Source organism: Eschrichtius robustus, chromosome 14, assembly GCF_028021215.1.
Source record: "Eschrichtius robustus isolate mEscRob2 chromosome 14, mEscRob2.pri, whole genome shotgun sequence".
Taxonomy (NCBI): Eukaryota; Metazoa; Chordata; class Mammalia; order Artiodactyla; family Eschrichtiidae; genus Eschrichtius; species Eschrichtius robustus.
The window spans coordinates 74,693,127-74,710,841 of record NC_090837.1 but is presented as its reverse complement, the minus strand read 5'-3'; the positions used below and the strand labels follow the sequence as shown (position 1 = coordinate 74,710,841).

General features: G+C 52.7%; 1 protein-coding gene across 6 annotated transcripts in view; it reads right to left on the bottom strand.

The window, feature by feature from the left end:
* Window positions 1–17,715, bottom strand: part of CTIF (cap binding complex dependent translation initiation factor) — a 300,225-nt gene that overhangs the window by 129,256 nt on the left and 153,254 nt on the right. For all 6 annotated transcript variants that reach the window (XM_068562497.1, XM_068562498.1, XM_068562500.1 and 3 more), the window contains exon 7: window positions 9,036–9,112. In XM_068562497.1, coding sequence (XP_068418598.1) covers window positions 9,036–9,112 — 77 coding nt within the window. The remainder of the gene's footprint in view (window positions 1–9,035; window positions 9,113–17,715) is intronic.

Here is a 17,715-nt window from a genome sequence, read left to right as displayed (position 1 = left end):
TTCTGTACTTAGAGCTGGGCTTGGGACTGGGCCCTCTCGTGTACCTGCCATCACCCCTCACCTACTGGCATCCCTGCAGGGGGCGTGTCAGTGTCCTTGGGGACAATAAGAAGAATGAGCTTGGCAAGGGTCCTTATCGCCCCAAGATCCCCTGGCTGGTGAGGGATGAACTGGTCCAGAACCCAAGTGAGCCTGGCCTAGGCCCCGGTACCCACCATGCTGGTTGACCCCGGCAAAGGCTGTGCAGACTTGGCACCAGAGGCCCGGTCACTTGGGGCCCTCGGAGTTGCTTGTGTCCATATGCTCTAGCAGGGGAGAGAGGGTTGGGCATAACATTTGTGAGCCAACCCAAATGTCCAAATGTCCAGCATTTCAGAAGGAGAGACTAAGACATCTGAGGAGGCGTAATTAAACCAACCCAGGTGGCTGGTTCCTAGCGTCCATTCTATTTCCTGTCCCAGGCACAGACCCGGTGGAGATGGCATTTATCTCTCTATGGCCACTTCCCTAGTTAGCACCCCTCCTGCTCTCCAAGCCACTAGGCATGCACCCTTGCCTCCTTTTCTGTCAGCTTCCTTGCCCCCAGGTCTCCCTCCTTTGCCGTCTAGGGTTTAAGGGGTCTGGATGAACCCCAATAGCTGAAAAGAGGAGCAGAGAGCAAGCAAGAAGCAGCAGCTCTCAGCTTCCCAGCAGTGGGCACAGACTGGGAGGGCAGGCTGGCCCGGCACCAGGAGCTCTGCCAAAAGGCACAAGATGGCCATGCACGGATGTGGGCCCTGGGCCCGTGGACTTGCTGGTCCTTCCCCGGGAGAGGGACCCCAGGGACTGGTTTACTTTCCCATGAAGTGTGATGCTGAGAGCAGCTTCTGAGCACGGAGCACGTGCCAGGAAAGGGGGGCAGGAAAGGGTGAGTCGTCGGCCAGCCTTCAGGGCCCTCTCGGCAGCCTGTTCTGCCCATGAGCGCCAGGTGAGGCGCGCATTGTCCGAAGGATGATCTGGCCGTCATGGCTCGTACAAAGGCCAGGGTCTTCTCTAGGCATACCAAGGCCCTTCATGTCAATCAAACACAGACCTGGACATCTGGCTTCAAGAAATGAGCTGCTCTTCCTTCCAAGAGAGCTTGGGGGTGGGTGTGGGGGAGGAGGAGAAGGAGCCTAAAAATAATTCCTATCTGACTCATTTTGCTTAGAATCTGACAGGGCTGCCTGCCAGGTAGGGGTTTGCCTGTCCCATTTTCTTATCTATCTTTAGCAGGGACTTAATGAGGGCAATTTCCTTGCTGCGATATAAAGACAAACCGCAGGCGATGGGAGTGTAATCTGTCTCACTGTTCCCTGGGCTCCTGATGACAGGATGACAATAATGGTCACTTCAGGGCTGAGCTGTCTGGAGGGCTTGGGGATGGTGTCATCCCAGGATAGGGCAAATGAAGCAGCGGTCCCCTCAGTGCGACCCAAGCCAGGCAACAACCGTGGAGGAAGCGTCTCCCGCTCCCTCCTTCTATCCCCCCCATCTCTGCTACCGCCAGTCGGACAAGATAAACTACTCAGCCTAAAACCCCATCACTCACAACATAGTCCTTTATCTTCAGCATCTCTCCCCCTGTTTTAAAGGGCAAGCACAGTCCATTTTCATTATTCACAGAAGTCATGCTCTATATAACTGTATAACTACACTGCACACCAAACCACTGCTCCCAGAAGAAAGACAGGGTTAGGTTCCTGCAAGCCTCCGGTCACATTTTCTCCAGTTGATCAAAGATAACCCCGCTTTATGTGTGTTTTGGTTTAAGGACACCTTATTTAATATACATTGTTGATTCATTAACACTGAGCTCACCGCCAACAGCACTATCACTCTGGCCGGAACGAAGCTCATCTAACACACGTATTTTCTCCATAAGGCACTTCACAGCCTCCCTGTACTTTGGAACAAAGACAGCACTTCAGTGCTATGCTTAGGGGCCATTTTAAACTGCAAATTCACCCATGAAAAGCACATCAACGCAAAAAACATGGCACTAAATAGATCACGGAAAGACACTACTTTACAATATGAGAGCTGGAGCAAGAAGGCAGAGGTCTCCTGGTCCAACCTCAGCTGGGAACGTGTGTGTCAGGTGACTCGAGCATTTCACCGCTCTGGGAGTGTCCAGGAATGACTGTGAAAGCACCGTATTGACTAAATCACACATAACAAATCATTTTAACGAGAGGCAAATTTGCAAATATAGAATCCACGAGTAATGAGGATTGACTGTACTTGCCAAAGGGCTACCTTAACGACTCCTGTGAAGGAGCGGATGGATGGATGGATCTGGGCTCTGAACTAGCTGAATTTCTGATCAGTTCCTGGTGGGCAAGGTCTGGGGCTTAGTCATCTTCGTCGATGAAGGAGTCCATGACTGCAGGAGTGATGTGAGGTGCTAAAGGGAATGGCAAGTTCCAGAAAGCAACTGTGACTTAGAGAGAAGATTTTAACGTGGCACTGGCATTCCCCCAGGGTCCCTGCCCATGAGCGCAGCGTGAAGAGGAGGAGGGTAAGGTGAATTCTAGAAGGGAATGAGGGGTCTCCTGTAGCCAGTGATGGCCATCAAAGGGTGGGGTAGAGCTGTCAGAGTGTGTCAAGGAGTGGGCTCAACAGGCATTAATGACAATTCTAAAATTAAGTTTTTGTATTTAGAGTGAGAAGGAGGAGGCAAGCATGAGTCTGCAGATGGGGAGGACGATGTAGAATTAAGGGGGCCGCTGAGAGAAAGGTCCGCCTTCTGTCAGAGAACATGTGTTGGACCAGGAAAGGTAGACCCCGCTAAAGCATCCTCAGTACGTTGCCGAGGGCCTCGGAGGAAATCCTGGGAGAGAGACAGGTACTCTGAGTGCTCATCTTCTTGCCCAAGGGATGGAACAATATGGTCCAGAAAAAGACAGCTTTGCACGTGAGGTCATAAATAGCCCCTGACTACTTCTGAGGAACAAAGTGCTAGAGACTGCAGCTATGTGTATACCGTTCCAATTTTTTAAAATCAGAAAAATATAGATATCATCTCTCCTAAGGAGACTGCCAAGCCAATGATCTGGAAGAAAAGATGCAACCACTGATAGCTAGCACACAGTCACACAGACCAAGTCAGGGCCAGACCAAATCTACGACCTTGAAAGGGTTACTCTCCTGATACACTTGGGGAACCCAGCAAACACCAAGATTAAGGAGTGTTTACAGAGGCTTGCCCCATCACTCCATCCTGGGACCTGTCTTAGCCATTAAAAAAAAAACTTAAAAAAAATTTTGAGATATAATTCACTTACCACAAAATCTACCCTTTTAAATCACAAAATCCAGGGTTTTTAGTATCTTCCCAAAATTGCACACCCATCACCATTAATTCCAGATGCCCTGTTCATTTTTATCAGTGACCTAGATGATGTCACAGAAAGCTTGCAAAATCAAATCTGATGGCTGACTCTAATGTTGTCCCCAGGGAAAGAGCCTGGCACCCAGGGAGGGTTTGGGCACATGGTGGCAGAGGAGGAGACAGAGAAATGAGATTGTAAATTGGTTCTACGGTTAGAGGACAGCAAGCCACTGTCATGGTCGATCATAGGACAGAGGCAGCAAGAGCTGCTGGGGGCTCTGCTCACCCTGCAGCGTCCAGGCTGTGGCCCGACTGCACCATCTGGGGACCCAGGGAGGGGGTGGCACTCAGATGTGGGGACAGCTTGCTCTCCTGCCTCTCGCCCAGCAGAGCCATCTGATACTAGCTGGCGATGACTGTGCCATTCTTTCCTTCTTTTCAAATCTGCTTTGCACATGGAGTAAATTAACCGTTCTGAGACCTCACTTAATGAAACAAATTAATTTGGAGAATGGCTATCCTGTCTCCCCAGCCGCACGGGCATCGTGCGATGGACCCCTAATGCTTCCATTAGCTGCCCCACTCTCACTGTTAGGAGGCCAGCTCTGGAGCCTGCGGGGTCTACTGGGACTTCTAACGTCTGGGCTGGGCCCCGTCAGGAGCCAGGAGCTCCGGCTTTTCTCTTCTCTTTAGTTCAGTTGCGGGTAGTGGCAGCAGTGAGCTCCACCCATCCGGCTCTGTTTCTAGGGAGTTTTGTGGGAGCGACATCCGGGGCGGTGGGAATCCCTGGTTCCCACATCTGTTTCACTGAGGCTTTCACAGTCTCACCCTAATGTCCTCCCATCTCCCTTCCAAATCCCCCTCCTGTCTCGTGGCTAATTCAATGCCCACCTCCTCAGGAAGCATTCTGTAACCACTCTCGCTGGCTCCTTTCTTTGAACCTCCTCGCGGGAACACATGCATGCTACGTAGTCGTGCACCACGTTCTGGTGGCTTCTGAGGCCAGTTGTGCAAGCTCTACCTCAGGCCCTTGAGACCAGGGACCACGCCTGGCACTTCTCTGGTTTCTCTGCAGCATGGAATGTAGCACAGAGCACTGCCCCATCAATCCTAGTTGGAGAGTTAAAGAGTGCTTCACTGTGGTGTTCGCTGTGATGTGCCACCCCGGGCCCTGCTCAGAAATGACGCACTCGCCCCTGGCTGCTGGATGCGCTGTGGCAGACAGCCCTCGGCGGTCAGCCCTACAGAAGTTGTCTGGGGCGGAGAGCCGCCGGCTCAAGGTCAAGGCACTCCCCATCTGATGACTAGAGCAGACATAGGGATACAAAGACCTGCCCCTTCTCTCCATCTTGGGACAACTCTAAAGAGTCACCCCAACTTCAGAACTTCCCGTAGAATCAGAACTCCCCACCCAGACTGCGCTGCAGCCCACCTCCTCCCTCTGCCCAATCCTGCTGCCCTCCCTTTCCGTGACCCCAAGGGCACTCCTTAGCAAGTGTCCTGCCCAATAATCTCCATCCCAGACTCTGCTTCCCAGGGAGCACAGACCATGACCTTCATTCATGGCCTCAGATGTCCATCTCTTCAAATGGAGCAGGGGTGGGGGGAGTAGAGAAAACCCCTGCATCCCCCCAGAGGTGAAACCTCACTCAAGGTCAACACAGGTAGTGGGTCAGAGGCATGGCCGGGACTCAGCCCTCCAGAGTTTGCCCCTCTGCCCTGCATCCTGAGGGTAAGGAGCTCAGGGCAGAAGACGAACCTCAGCGGACCCCCTTCCAGTCGGCAGGTCTCTGGCTTGGGTGGGGACAGAGCAACCGGAGGCATGTTGCTCTTTCAGGAATGCATGAAATACTCATTTAGTACATTCATATCATGAAATGCATAATTTTGTCTGAAATCAGCAAACATCCTCGATTAGTTTCGCAAAATAAACAAGTGGTTACCAGTTGTCCATGTTTTGAGACCATTTTAAAGGAGAAAACTTTTGAACTGTTCACGAGCTTAACCTTTTTTTTTTGCAAAATGAGGAAAAGATGCCCATAGCTCAATTTTAGACACAGAGGCCCTCGAAGCAGCGCACGGAATGTGGGAGCAGAGTCTGCAGATGGCTGCTCTAGAGGGGCCCTCCTTCCCCGCCAGCCCCGACAGTGGGAGCAAAGCTTTAAAAGTTGATCCCTGAGAAGGAACAATTGACCCCGGGTGCCCTGCCCCTGGAGGTGATGCAAGGAAAGCTCCCTGGGCTCAAGCAAACCCGCACTCATGGGGATTTGGGACAATAGCCCCGCCCCTGCACCCCGCCACCGCAGACATCTGCACTCCACTGTCACCTTACAGTGTTTTCTGAGCACCTCGGACCCCCCTGTGATCTTAGCTGGTGCTAAGACCATTTCCCGGTGCCTTACAAGGATGAGCTTGGTTAAGCCTCCCAAGTAATGAACCCATTTTACAGAAGAGGAAATAAAGTTTTCAAGGTATAGAGTAATTTGCCAAAATCACGGAGTTAATGAGTAGGAAAGGTGGCATTCACATCCGGCATCTAATTCCACAGCATATGCCTCGGACATCAGAGAATAAAAGCAGTAAGGGCACACTCAAGACCTCAAGAGGCCACTGGGAACTAGGATATAATCTAGACTTCCGTCAAGACTAGGGCTCTAGAGCCCAGTTTAGAAATTCCTGCTGCAGGCCGTGGGGTAGCACGGACCCCCAGGTTCAGCAACCTGCCGAGCTGCCGAGAGTTCGCAGCAATCAGACACCAGGTCCTCTGCAGTCAGACGGAAGGCCGCAGACCCCTGCAGGCCTTCCGGGAGAGCCTCAGAGACACCAGGGGGATGGAGCGGGCCACCTCCCTTCATGTGACACTGCAGCCACCCTCCTAATTATGCACCCACCAGCTCCCTGCTCTTGGCTTTTTCTAGGTCAAAGGTCCACCTGTGGCTGTGGAGTCGAAAAGGCTGAGAGCTGCAGTCAGCAGGGGTGAGTTCAGCTCTGCTACTTAGCTGAACAATGTTGGCTAGTGTCCCTGGCCTCAGCTATTCCATCTGTTAAAAGGGGAAACAGCACCTTTTCTCCCTTGCAACAGAGGGGGAGAGATCAGAGGCATGACACAGATAGATGCTGGCTGTGCCCTTGGCCACCACATCTGATTCTGGTCACCTCCCCCTCTGCCACCAGGGAATGCAAGCCTCACTACTAGGAAGGTTAACCTGCTGTACAAAAGTGTTAACTATCAAGGTCAAATATAAAGGTTTGGGGCTCAGCAAGGCCGTGACTATCTATCATCAGCTGGAAGGTTAGGGTCGACTGGATAATATTCTGTAGCCGTTCCTCAAATGCCAGAATCACACGCTCCACCAAGGAGGACTCGGGAGGCCCCCGGTGCTGGCTGCCTGCTTTCAGACAAAGAGGTCCTTAAAGTGTCCGGCTGCCTGCTCTTCTGAAAGTCCCCATTGCCTGGGGACTCTGTGACGGCCGAGTGTTGGCCTGCACCATATTCCAGATTGTGACTAAAGGTGGGGCCCCGACCGGCACACAGCACAGGCTCAACGCGTGTCTGCCACGCTGAATGGCAGAGTCCGAGCCCCTGATGGTCAAGATGTTTGTTGCTTGAGTCCGTCTTTGGTCCAGAGGAACACTCTCTCCTTTCATTTCAGCTGATTTCCTGCAGTTCGGGTCCCAGGGAAGGTGGGCGGCCGCTCCTCGGCGCTCGGTATAAATCTTTCAAGAGTTTACTGGCATGCACGTCCTTTCCCTGCAGCCTCCTCTTCCCTGGCCCTGGCCCATTAGCCTCTCCTCACAGGACATACTTTCCATCCCTTTAATCATCTTTATTGCCTTGCTTTGGACCCAGTCCCGGGTCCACATCCTTTGCGAGGTGTGCTGACCTAACTGGACATTTGTTAACACAAGCGAGGCTCAGCGGAAGGCCAGCTTCCCGGTGCCTGCATGTCACGCTCCTTTTCCTACATTCCTGGGTCACGCCGCCGCTTTCCGGAGACCTGCACTGTCCAGGGGCTCCTGCTGAGCGAGGTGACCTGGCCCACAAGCGGAGGCGCGGCCGATCTGGATGCTGAGAGCAGCCTGCCCTTGCCTGGGCCCACAGGGTGACTTCTCCTACGGAAGCTCGGGGACTCCCCGCACCTCCACACACACTCTGGGGACCACAGGGCAGGGGAGGAGCGACAGCCAGCCTCTGCTCTTCCTGACACCTCCCCAGTCCCCTGTGAACCCCATTCCTCCTTTAGGGGGTGCTCCCTAGTCCTTCTCTCTGCGGGGAACCCAGCAATCAGGAATTAGCCTCCGTGAAGCTGCACAACAAGAAGGCAGCACACACGGTGCGATGACTACACTCTGGTCAGGCCGGGAATAGGCTTGGTCCAACTCTCCCTGCTCAGTTTCCCCTTCTGACGCCACTACAGAAAGTGCCTGGTGGTTTCTAAGCCCAGACTGCCTTCCTCCCAGATGGCTGTACACTCACTGTCCTCTGGGGCTGTTTTGGTTCCACTAAATCCACCGGCTGATGACATTCCGGGGGCCTGGTCCTCCATCCACCCTGAGCTGCGGCCACCACCCAACACGCCTCGTTCAGGGCCCGCGTGTGGACGGAGGGATCAGGGACCCTGGGCAGCCCTAGTCTCCAGGAAGCTGCACAAGAAGAGGCGTTTCTCGTATTCTGAGGAAGCATGTTGACTGGGCTTTTTTTTTGGCTCTCTTGAGAACATGCTCTGTTCATTAAAGGTAAAACCACAAGCCATCACCTTTAACTAAGAAGAAATTCCCTGTAGAGGAGAACCTCATTTTAATTCTTCAAGCAGAAGCCTTCCTTCCTCCGTCCCTCCGTCCCTCCCTCCCTTCCTTCCTCGCTTCCCTCTTTCTCTTCCTCCCCGCTCCCTCTCTCATTTCCATCCAGAAATCATCTATGCACATTCTAACAAACAAACAAACAAACAAACAAATACTCTAACTCTGCTTTTGCACAAATGGCCACATACTAAAACACTGTTCTGCACCTGGACTCTTCCATTTGGAATGCACCTTGAAGACCTTTCCCTGTCAGACAGCCTTTAAGGAAACAAAGGCTCAGCCTCCCAGACGCCCAACCCCAGCTGTTTGTTCCTATCCAGGGCTACCCCAGGCACTTTTTCTGGCCCCTTGCTGTCACCCAGCCCTCTGCTGGATGCCAGGGGAGATCCTGGTTTCTGCTTTAGTTTAAGTGAGCCCCAACCCCCCAGGCATTCGAGAGAAGCAGCACGTGCAGTTCTGATCTGCGTGTCGCTGTCACAGCAGAACCCAGCACGGGCCAGGGACGGCTCCCAGGACAGGGCAGAGGAAAGACAGTCCTGGAACTGTGAGCTCCAGAGCCTCCTGGAGGCTGTGTCTCAAAACACACGTCGGCAGGTCCTGGTCCCCTGAGGACCGTTACTGTTGCTGCATGGTCAGTGGAAAGAGCTTTTCTCTTCCTGAACTGCCAAACCTGCCCTGGACTCCTGAATAGATCCAATCCCAGGGCCAACCAAGAGGCGGGCAGCCGCCGCCGCCCCCGGTCACCAGCCCACTGAGCCTATGTTGCTTCTCGTTGCATCGGCTGATGACCAGGAAAAGCCAAACACAGGACAGGACTGTAGCTCCAGAAGGGCCGGCAGAGGCAGAGAAAACCCAAAGCTGGCGACGGAGAGTCTCCTACCTTCGGTCATTTCTCCTCCTCCGGAACAACTTCTTCGTGTGCGCAATCTCCACCTCATGGGGCATCGGGTGGTAGCCCTGTGTGTTTGGTGGAGGAAGAGAGGATTGTCAGTAAATCTTCTGAAAGAGAGCAAAGAACTTCCAGGTCTGAACTAACCACAACAACACCTATGACGAAACGAAATCGAGAGTTTGGAAAGGCTAGACTCTGACCACCAAATCCAGGCTGAAAAATGGAGAACACTAGAGTTAATGAATTTCCCACCAGGTGATAACGCTGGAATTATAGAACCAAAGAACAGTGGGGACACAAAGGGGTCCCTAGAATTTGTCATATCCAGTCACTCAAATTACAGATGGGAACACTCAGGTCCAGAGAGGTGGATGAGCCAGTTCAAGGTCTAGCAGAGAATTAGCAAGAGAATTAGATCCTGGAATCACTGGCTGATGGAGGACAAGTTGGCCCTCTAACATCAAGCTTCCTAACACAATGGGAATGTTAATATCTTCTCTGAGCTGTTGAGAGGACCAAGGAGATGCAGCCTCCTTGCAAATCCTGAGCCTCATGCAGAGGGAATGTGCTAGGACCCGGGTCTCCTCATCCTAGACCAGGATGCCTCATGCAATTTTTACCCAAGATCTTTGTTACTTATACTCCTGGGGTATATTTAGAGGAAACATGCAAATAGCTAAATGCTTTTTTTAAACTTTTAACTGGGGAAAATCCTAAAGATGGTCTTTTGCATATTGTCATCATGATAACAACTATGTATATATTTATATCAAGGTCGGAGGGAGACCCTCTATTCATAATGCAGAGTTGATCTTGCAAATGCTGGGCCACAGGCAGAATTATTTGCAGAAGTTGGGCTGATGGCCAGCTCTCTTCTTACCATTCCCCCCCCCCCCACCCCAGAAAAGTGTGTTCTGGTGGGACATGGGAAAGCACTGCCATTCCATTATGGGCAGGCTGGGGTGAGGTGGGAGGGGTTGAGGGTCTTAGGCCTGGAGAACTGGCTTGGGCCTGGGACACCTGGGTATGGGTCCTGATGCAGAATCCATAGCCTGAGCATGGCCCCCATGCCGCCCACAAGGCCCTGGGTGTGCACAGGGTCAGAGGGTGTGACAGGGCCCAGTGTGCTGGAGAGGGCACAGTGAGAGCCCATTTAGCACCCGCCCCCCACGCACTTTACAGACAGGGAGACAGAAGCCCAGACCCCCTCCACGGCAAGGGCACATGCAGCCCTCTGGATCTGGGCTCCTAGCGGAGGGTCCTGCTGGGCTGCCTTCTCAGGGCTTAGCCCCCAGCCACGGGGCTAAGCAGCCCTGGACATGGGCAGCCTGGCCAGTCTTGAGGTGCTTCCTGGGGCGGGCACGGGGAGGACAACAGGCTCAGGAGGACACGGGGACCTTGGCCTTTCAGACGCTTGGCCGAGACTCCTATTGAGTCCAGGGAGAGAAGGGCATATTTCAAATTTTATTTTATTTAATTTATATTATTTATATTGACAGTCCCTCTCTCACACCCTGTCTCTTGGTTGCAACAATCGGACCAAGAAGGCATGAATGAATTCTGGCTCGGGCAGGCACAATGGGCCTCTGCTGCTTTAGGATGTGCTTTGTTTAATGGTTTTCTCAAAGGATATTATTTGCTTTCTTTAATACAAAACACAAACAAGGAAAAACAGCAAGTCTTCCCCTCTCATTTCCCCTCTCCCACCCTCACCCAGCTCCGGGCTGGCCCCTTCCCTCCCTCCGGCCTCAGGTCACCACAGGAACACACTGGGCGTGCCCCGTGGAGACAATGGAAGGAAGCCGAGCCTGGATGGGGAGCTGAGCTCTGAGGCCGGGCCGAGGGAGCTGTTGGGACACTTGGCCTTCCACAAGCTCAGAAGGTGCCAGGCTCCCCTGTCTGGGCCCCAGAGTCCTGGGCTCTGACCTGCATCCTGGCCTGCCCACCCCCCCCACCCCCCCGCCCCCCGGCCGCAGGGCTGCAGCAGTGGGGAGCTGCCCTGGTGACCCAGCCTCGGCATGGAGTCCTAGCTCTCTGCCAGGACTCAGTGTGGCCCAGGGGCATGCGGGACCCCTCAGGGCTTCTAATGAAGCCACTGCTCTGACCGCTTTGTCCATCCATCTATCGCCTCCAAATTACTCCATATGTATGTACATATATAAAATATCATCGCAGTTAAAAGCCTGGGATCTGGAGCCACACTGTGAACTGCCAGCTCCTGGCTCTTCCTCTTGACGGCTATGTGACTTTGAGCAGGTGACCTAACCTCTATGTGCCTCAGTTTCCACACCTGTAAAATGGAGATAATAATAGGCTCCTGGGGTCCCTGTGAGGGTTAAACGTGTTGATAAACACGTAAAGAACGTAGAACGGTGCCTGGTACGCAGACACCTCAGCAAGTACCTCTGGTGTTGTCACTGCCATCGTTGGCGTCATCACCATCATCATCAGCGGCAGCAGAACCATTTCTCCCATCATCCTGACACTCTGCTCAGGGCCGAGTGCGCCAGGACAAGCAAGGCTGCTCTGGCCCCTCTCCTCATGGGGCCCCCAGTCTTGGCAGAGAGAGTCCAGTGGAGTTGGTTTGCAGGGGAGGAGGGTGCAGGAAGCTTAGGTTAGGGAAGGTGGAGGGAATTAGCAGAGAGCCTGGTGACCAGGTGGTGTGCTGGGGAAGGATGGAGGAGTTCTGCCTGTGTTATTTTTGGCCTGAGGCTGGCAGACCCCAGTGGGAGGCCAGAAATCAGCTGAACAAAGTGACAAAGGTGACAGAACAAAGCCTTGCACCTCGAAGGTCTTCCCTCCCCAGGAATAACCCAGGCCAGTGCTATAGAGGACTGGTCCCACCCACAAGATCACCTGGGGCCCCAGCCTACTGGCACCATGGTGAATAAATGAATGAATGCCACCTTCCCTGGGGCGCTTATGTAGAACTTTCAGACGGTCTTGTATAAAATGGGGTGCACGGTATTTATACAAGCTTTACTGGAGGACCCTCTTCAATTAGCCACTTAGTTCTTCAAACTCAAGCTGGTGGTGGTACCATGTGACACACACAACTCAAGATGCTGCCCACACTTCCCCCAAAACAAGGGCATTTGGGTATCAAGAGAGGCAAATATGAGGCCAAAAGAGGAAGACAGAGGGAGAAAGTCTGTGCTTAGCCACGATCTGCCATCAGATTAGCTGCTGGCCTAGGCTGGCAAAAGTTCTTTAAAGCCATTGGCGGGAGACGAGGCTTGTACATGAATGTTCATAGCAGTAGTATTCATAATAGCCAAGAATGGAAACAACCCAAATGTCCAATAACTGATGTTTGGATAAATACGTGGTAGCTCCATACAATGGAGTATTACATGGCTATAAAAAGAGACGAAGTTCTGATACATGCTACAGCACGGGTGAATCGACCAAAGACCACATATGGTTTGATTTCATTTTTATGAAATGTCCAGAAATGGCAAATCTGCAGAGATGGAAAGTAGATGAGAGGTTGCCAGTGTCTGGGGAGAGAAAGAATGGGGAGTGACTGCCAATGGGCTCCAGGTTTCTTCTGGGGATAATGAAAATATTCTGGAATTGGACAGTGGCAATTGTTGCACCATCTCATAAAGATACTAAAAACCATTTACTCATATATTTTAAAGGGTGAATTTTATGGCATGTAAATTATATCTCAGTTTTTAAAAGGTGGAAAACATATTCCACGTAGAGGCAATAGCAAGTGTTTTGAAAAAAAAAAATCCAGCCATGGTGAAAACTGTGCCCCCCTCTCACTCAATTACTCTACAGAAAGCAGCTGCCCTAAAACGTAGTTCCTACGAAAGGGCTGGAGAGGGTGGTATGTGTAGGCAAGGGGCATCTGATGACAAGAGTGACTAATAAGGAATCTGCGGAGGCACATGAGTTGGTATTTCCAGGCCCGGCCAGGGGTGATGGGGTTCTGGCTTTAGACCAGTGACCCCCTCCCTGCTTTGTAGATAGAATGTACCTCTTGAGTGGAGAATGGGAAATTTATCAGGCTTGTCCGAATGATCGTTTAAGAGTATACAGTATAAAAAAACAAAACAAATATTTTTAAGAGGGTGGATCTCATGTCACGTATACTAAATAAAATAAAATGTCACAGAACTTAAAAAAAAAAAAGAGTATACAGTAGTCTTTGCTCTATTTCTTTACTCAATAAATTCTTCTATTCTATGTTTTGAAAGAGCCCCATCGGGACGTCAGTCCAGGTATGAGCATCCCCCCTCCCCCCAAATAAACAAGAGCCCCACCAGCCTCTGGTTTACCAGCTGGTTTGTGTGTTTCCTCAGCCGGAGTCAGGTAAGCCTCTGTAGCATCAGCCTGGACCACCCAGGCCCTGCCTGCTCTTCCTCCGCCTCTCTGCATGGGAACCCTTCTCCCTTTAGCTCTGAGACCTGGCTGCAGTTCCCCTCTGTCTAACCTCTGACCACTTTCAATAACTAAGTGGGCCTGGGAGACAAGTAGATTATATAAAACAAGCCTCTCCAGGGAGGGAGGGAAGATAATACTCCTTCTGCGTGCAGCTTGGGCAGAGGACACGTGAAACACACACACACACTCTCTCTCTCTCAGTCTCTCTCTCTCCTGTCCCAGAGGTCAGCACTGGTCTAAGGTGCGGCACCATGGGCAGCGTGTTACTGCTCTGGCTGCTGAAACCCGTCACGTAAAATCTGCCCATTCCAGGGCAGGCTGAAGCTAATACCTCACCACCTGGGACGGCAGGTATTTCTGGGGGATTAAAGGCAGCTGCAGCAGAGCTGCTGACCGCAGACCGGCAGTGCAGGGGCCTTACTCTGAGACGACAGCTACAAACAAACATATCTTGGGTCTGGGGGTGAGGATATGGGAGGGAGGGCAACGAAAGCACACTGGGCAAGGCAGCATGTGTGCCGGGTGGCGCTGAGACCAGCTGCCTCTGTGATAAGCGTGATGCACGTCCAATGAGCCACAGGCTCCCCTCCCCCCATCCCTCCACACTTCCCCACCCGCCCAACCATCCACCCTTCCCCCATCCACCCATCCACCCGCCCAACCATCCACCCTTCCCCCAGCCACCCATCCACCCGCCCAACCATCCACCCTTCCCCCAGCCACCCATCCACCCGCCCAACCATCCACCCTTCCCCCATCCACCCATCCACCCAACCATCCATCCATCCTACCACGCATCCTATAAATACTGTCGTTTTAGACTCTGCAGATACAGTAGTGAAAGAGCAATAGGCAAAATGCTTGTTTTTACAGAGCAGCACACATTCTAGTGAAAGGAGAGAGATGACAAATAAATAGATAATATGATCAATGATGAAAAATGCTATCGAGCAGAACAAGGCAGGACAAAGGGATGAGAGCGGCAGCTGTGGCCGTGGTCAGGGGAGAGCTGTCCGTTACTTGCCATCCAACCACCCATCTGTCCATCCTTGGTTCTTCTTCACCCAAGCAGCTCTCAAGGCCTACTATGTGCCAGGTGCATCAGATGGGAATACCAGAATGAAGAGACCCAGTCCCAGCCCTAGGAGCTCAGGGGAACACAAATAAGCAAGCTGATGCATGCCGTGCATCACGGTAGAGGTTGTATAGATGCCTCTGGCAGCCCCGAGGAAGGAACGAGGACCTTTGCTGGGAGAAGGGTCAGGGAGGCCTTCGCCAGGGTGGTACCTGCGCTGAGTGCTAATGGGTTGACAGGAGCACAAGGGAGAAGAAGAAGGTGCGTTACAACGTCCACTGCGGGCCAACACACGCCAGGGTCATAGGTGGATTGTGTGGAGACACGCTGGCACTATAGGAGGAGACAGAGGCACCGGGTACTCTGAGGGCCAGGGGGGCGCTCCTGACCACAGTGTCGCGTGCAGTGTCTCCACCCCTACAGTGGGTAGAATTGCGTGCCCCCAAAAGATCAGTTGGAGTCTTAACCCTGGGTACAGGTGAATGCGACCTTATTTGGAAACAGGATCTTTGCAGATATGATGGAGTTAAGACGCGGTCATACAAAATGAGGGTGGTCCTAAATCCTATGACTGGTGTCCTTATAAGAAGAAGGAAATTTGGACAGAGACAGAGGGAAGAAGGCTATGTGAACATGGAAGCAATGTTTGGAGGGACGCAGCTTCAAGCCAAGGAACAGCGAGGATTGCTGGCAGCCACCGGAAGCTAGGAGAGGCAAGAAAGGATTCTTCCTTAGAGTCTCCAGAGGGAGCGTGGCCCTGCTGACACCTTGCTTCTGACTTCTAGCCTTTAGAACTGTGAGACTGTAAATTTCTGTTGCTTTAAGCCACCTAGTTGATGGTGGCTCCAGCACCCAAAACTAGGAGATAATAAATCGCTCTTGTTCTAAGCCAACAGCGTGTTGGCACTTTGTTATGGCAGCCCCCTGCCCCCCCACCCCCACCCTTCCTGGGCCAGGAGACGAATACAGGTGGAAGAGTAGGCAAAATCATCTGTGCTTTAAAAAAGGGTCATTTTTCTACCTGGATTTCCTTTGCCAAAATGGAGTTGCATTTGTGAAAGTTACGTGCTCACCAGGTAATTTCACCGTGTTGGCAACCTCTTTTCACCAAGGAGGAAGGAGAGGCTCAGTAAGGTCCAGGAAGTTCCTCCGGGCCACCCAACCAGTTGGCAGCAGCCTGTACCTGCCGCCTCCAAGGCTCACGCTCCCAGCTGTGATGTCACTCAGCCTGCAGCACCAGGGCAGAGATGTGGAGGTGGAACCACTGGGCGCATGAGAGGGCACCTCCTGCCCGACCTCTGACCCCATGGTGCCGGGCCATGCACTCTGGGTCCCAGCAAGTGAGGAAGTGGCTCAGCGCAAGCTCCGACCTGTGCTGGAGCCACCGTTGGACGGCCCCATTTCTGTCCATGGTGCCGCCCACCAGGCGTGAGGATGGAGAGCTGGTGTCCCTGGGCGCTGGTTCAGATGCCGTCCCATGTCTGCCCTGCAGAGTGCATGCCCGTGTGTGCTCACTGTGACCTCTGCGATGACCCTGGCCATGGCCCCTTTGGCAGGCCTCTGCCCCCCTCTCTCTAGGGGGTGGCACTCATGACACCAAGCTTACCCTGCCCTTCACTCCCCAGGTTGGTGGGGCCAGGGCCCCTGGCTACTGCTCTGCCTGGTTCCCCTTCAATCTAGCGGGACGAGATTTAGAAGTGCCCCACAGAGCTCAGTCCCACGGCCAGCAGCTTCATGGAACCCCAGGCCCACTTTCCTTTCAAGAGAGATTCTCCTGATATTCCCGTGACCTGTGACCTCTGACCACTGACCTTGGACCAGGGTCTGATAGAAATCATCCAGGCTTAACTATCTCACAGGTCTATTCTCTCTCTTTCTCACACACCAGCTCTTTGCAAAGGGAGAGTGCGTTACACGAATACAAGAGAGCCTTCCTCCTGTTGTGTGAAGACCCCTGGACTGTGGTAGACCTGGACGGGCCTTCAGTAGGAGGTGATGCGGCTGGGAAATGCTGGAGCTGGAAAGGAAGGCTGCGGATCCCAGCCCAGGTGAGGCAGCAGCGGGAGGTTCCAAGTGGGGCATCGGAAGCTGTGCTCAAGGTGACTCCAACCAGAAATAAATACAGGATCACAAGACTCCACTGCCAGGACACCTGGAGCTTGGTTCTTTTCTACACATTAGCTGCCTTTTCCCACACACACCAGTCTCCTGACAGGTAAGCCCTGTGGCCCCAGCTCTACCCTCTCCAGCGACCCGCCCGTCCGCCCCCATCTCTCCTGGATACCGACTCTCCACCTGGCCTCTTGGAAACCACAGCCCCTCTCCTCTTCTTCACAAGCTTGCGTATTGGCCCTACCTGTCACTCCCAAGGATGCTTTGAAACACATGGAAACTAATGGCTTCTTTCTCTCCAGAAAATTCCAGATGGCCCAGAGTGGAGGACCCCATGAACCGTGACTCAGAGGAACTGGATGTTGGTTCTGCCGTGCCCACTGGGCAAGCCCAGGGAGCTGGAGCCCCACAGAGGCAGGACAGACTCAGGCCAAGCCAGCTGGGATTCCCCACGTCCCTGTCTCTGGCTTGACACGGGGGCCGGCGGTATGAAGGAAACATAGCACTTGGCAACTTAAGGGGCCATAAAAATACCAAGTACAGCTCCTCTGACAAAGAGTTTGTCTCAACCGTGGAGCCTTCCTCTTGCTAGGGTCATGTTTTTTCATAGCTTCTAAGAAGTTATCCTACCAAGCTCCACATGGGCAGGATGTGTGGGTCACGTCCAAGCTGAAACAAACAGGTAATGTTTCTAAAGTTCCTGGAATCTCAAGGCTGCACAGCTATTCAGAGAAGCCGACCTGTTTCAGAAAGAAAGGTGGGAGGCGGGAGGCTAAACCATGTTTAAATCCGTGATTTTCTACCTTTTCTTTTAATTTATTTTTTTTAATCAGCAGAGACCCTTTTAAGAACAATACCTCAGCTGGAGTCCCAATATAAAAACAAAGATAAAGGTAGACGGGGCAGAGATGCAGAGGCTGCCTCTGAACCACCAACGTCACTCGCTGCCTCCACCCCTGCCCCCCACTCACACTCTGGACTGTGAACCTAGCTGCCACCCACTCTGAAAGGCTGGATGCTGGCTCCACAAGAACTGGACATTCTTCCAGAAACGGAGCCTAACTGAGGCTCTCTGGCCAGGGTTTA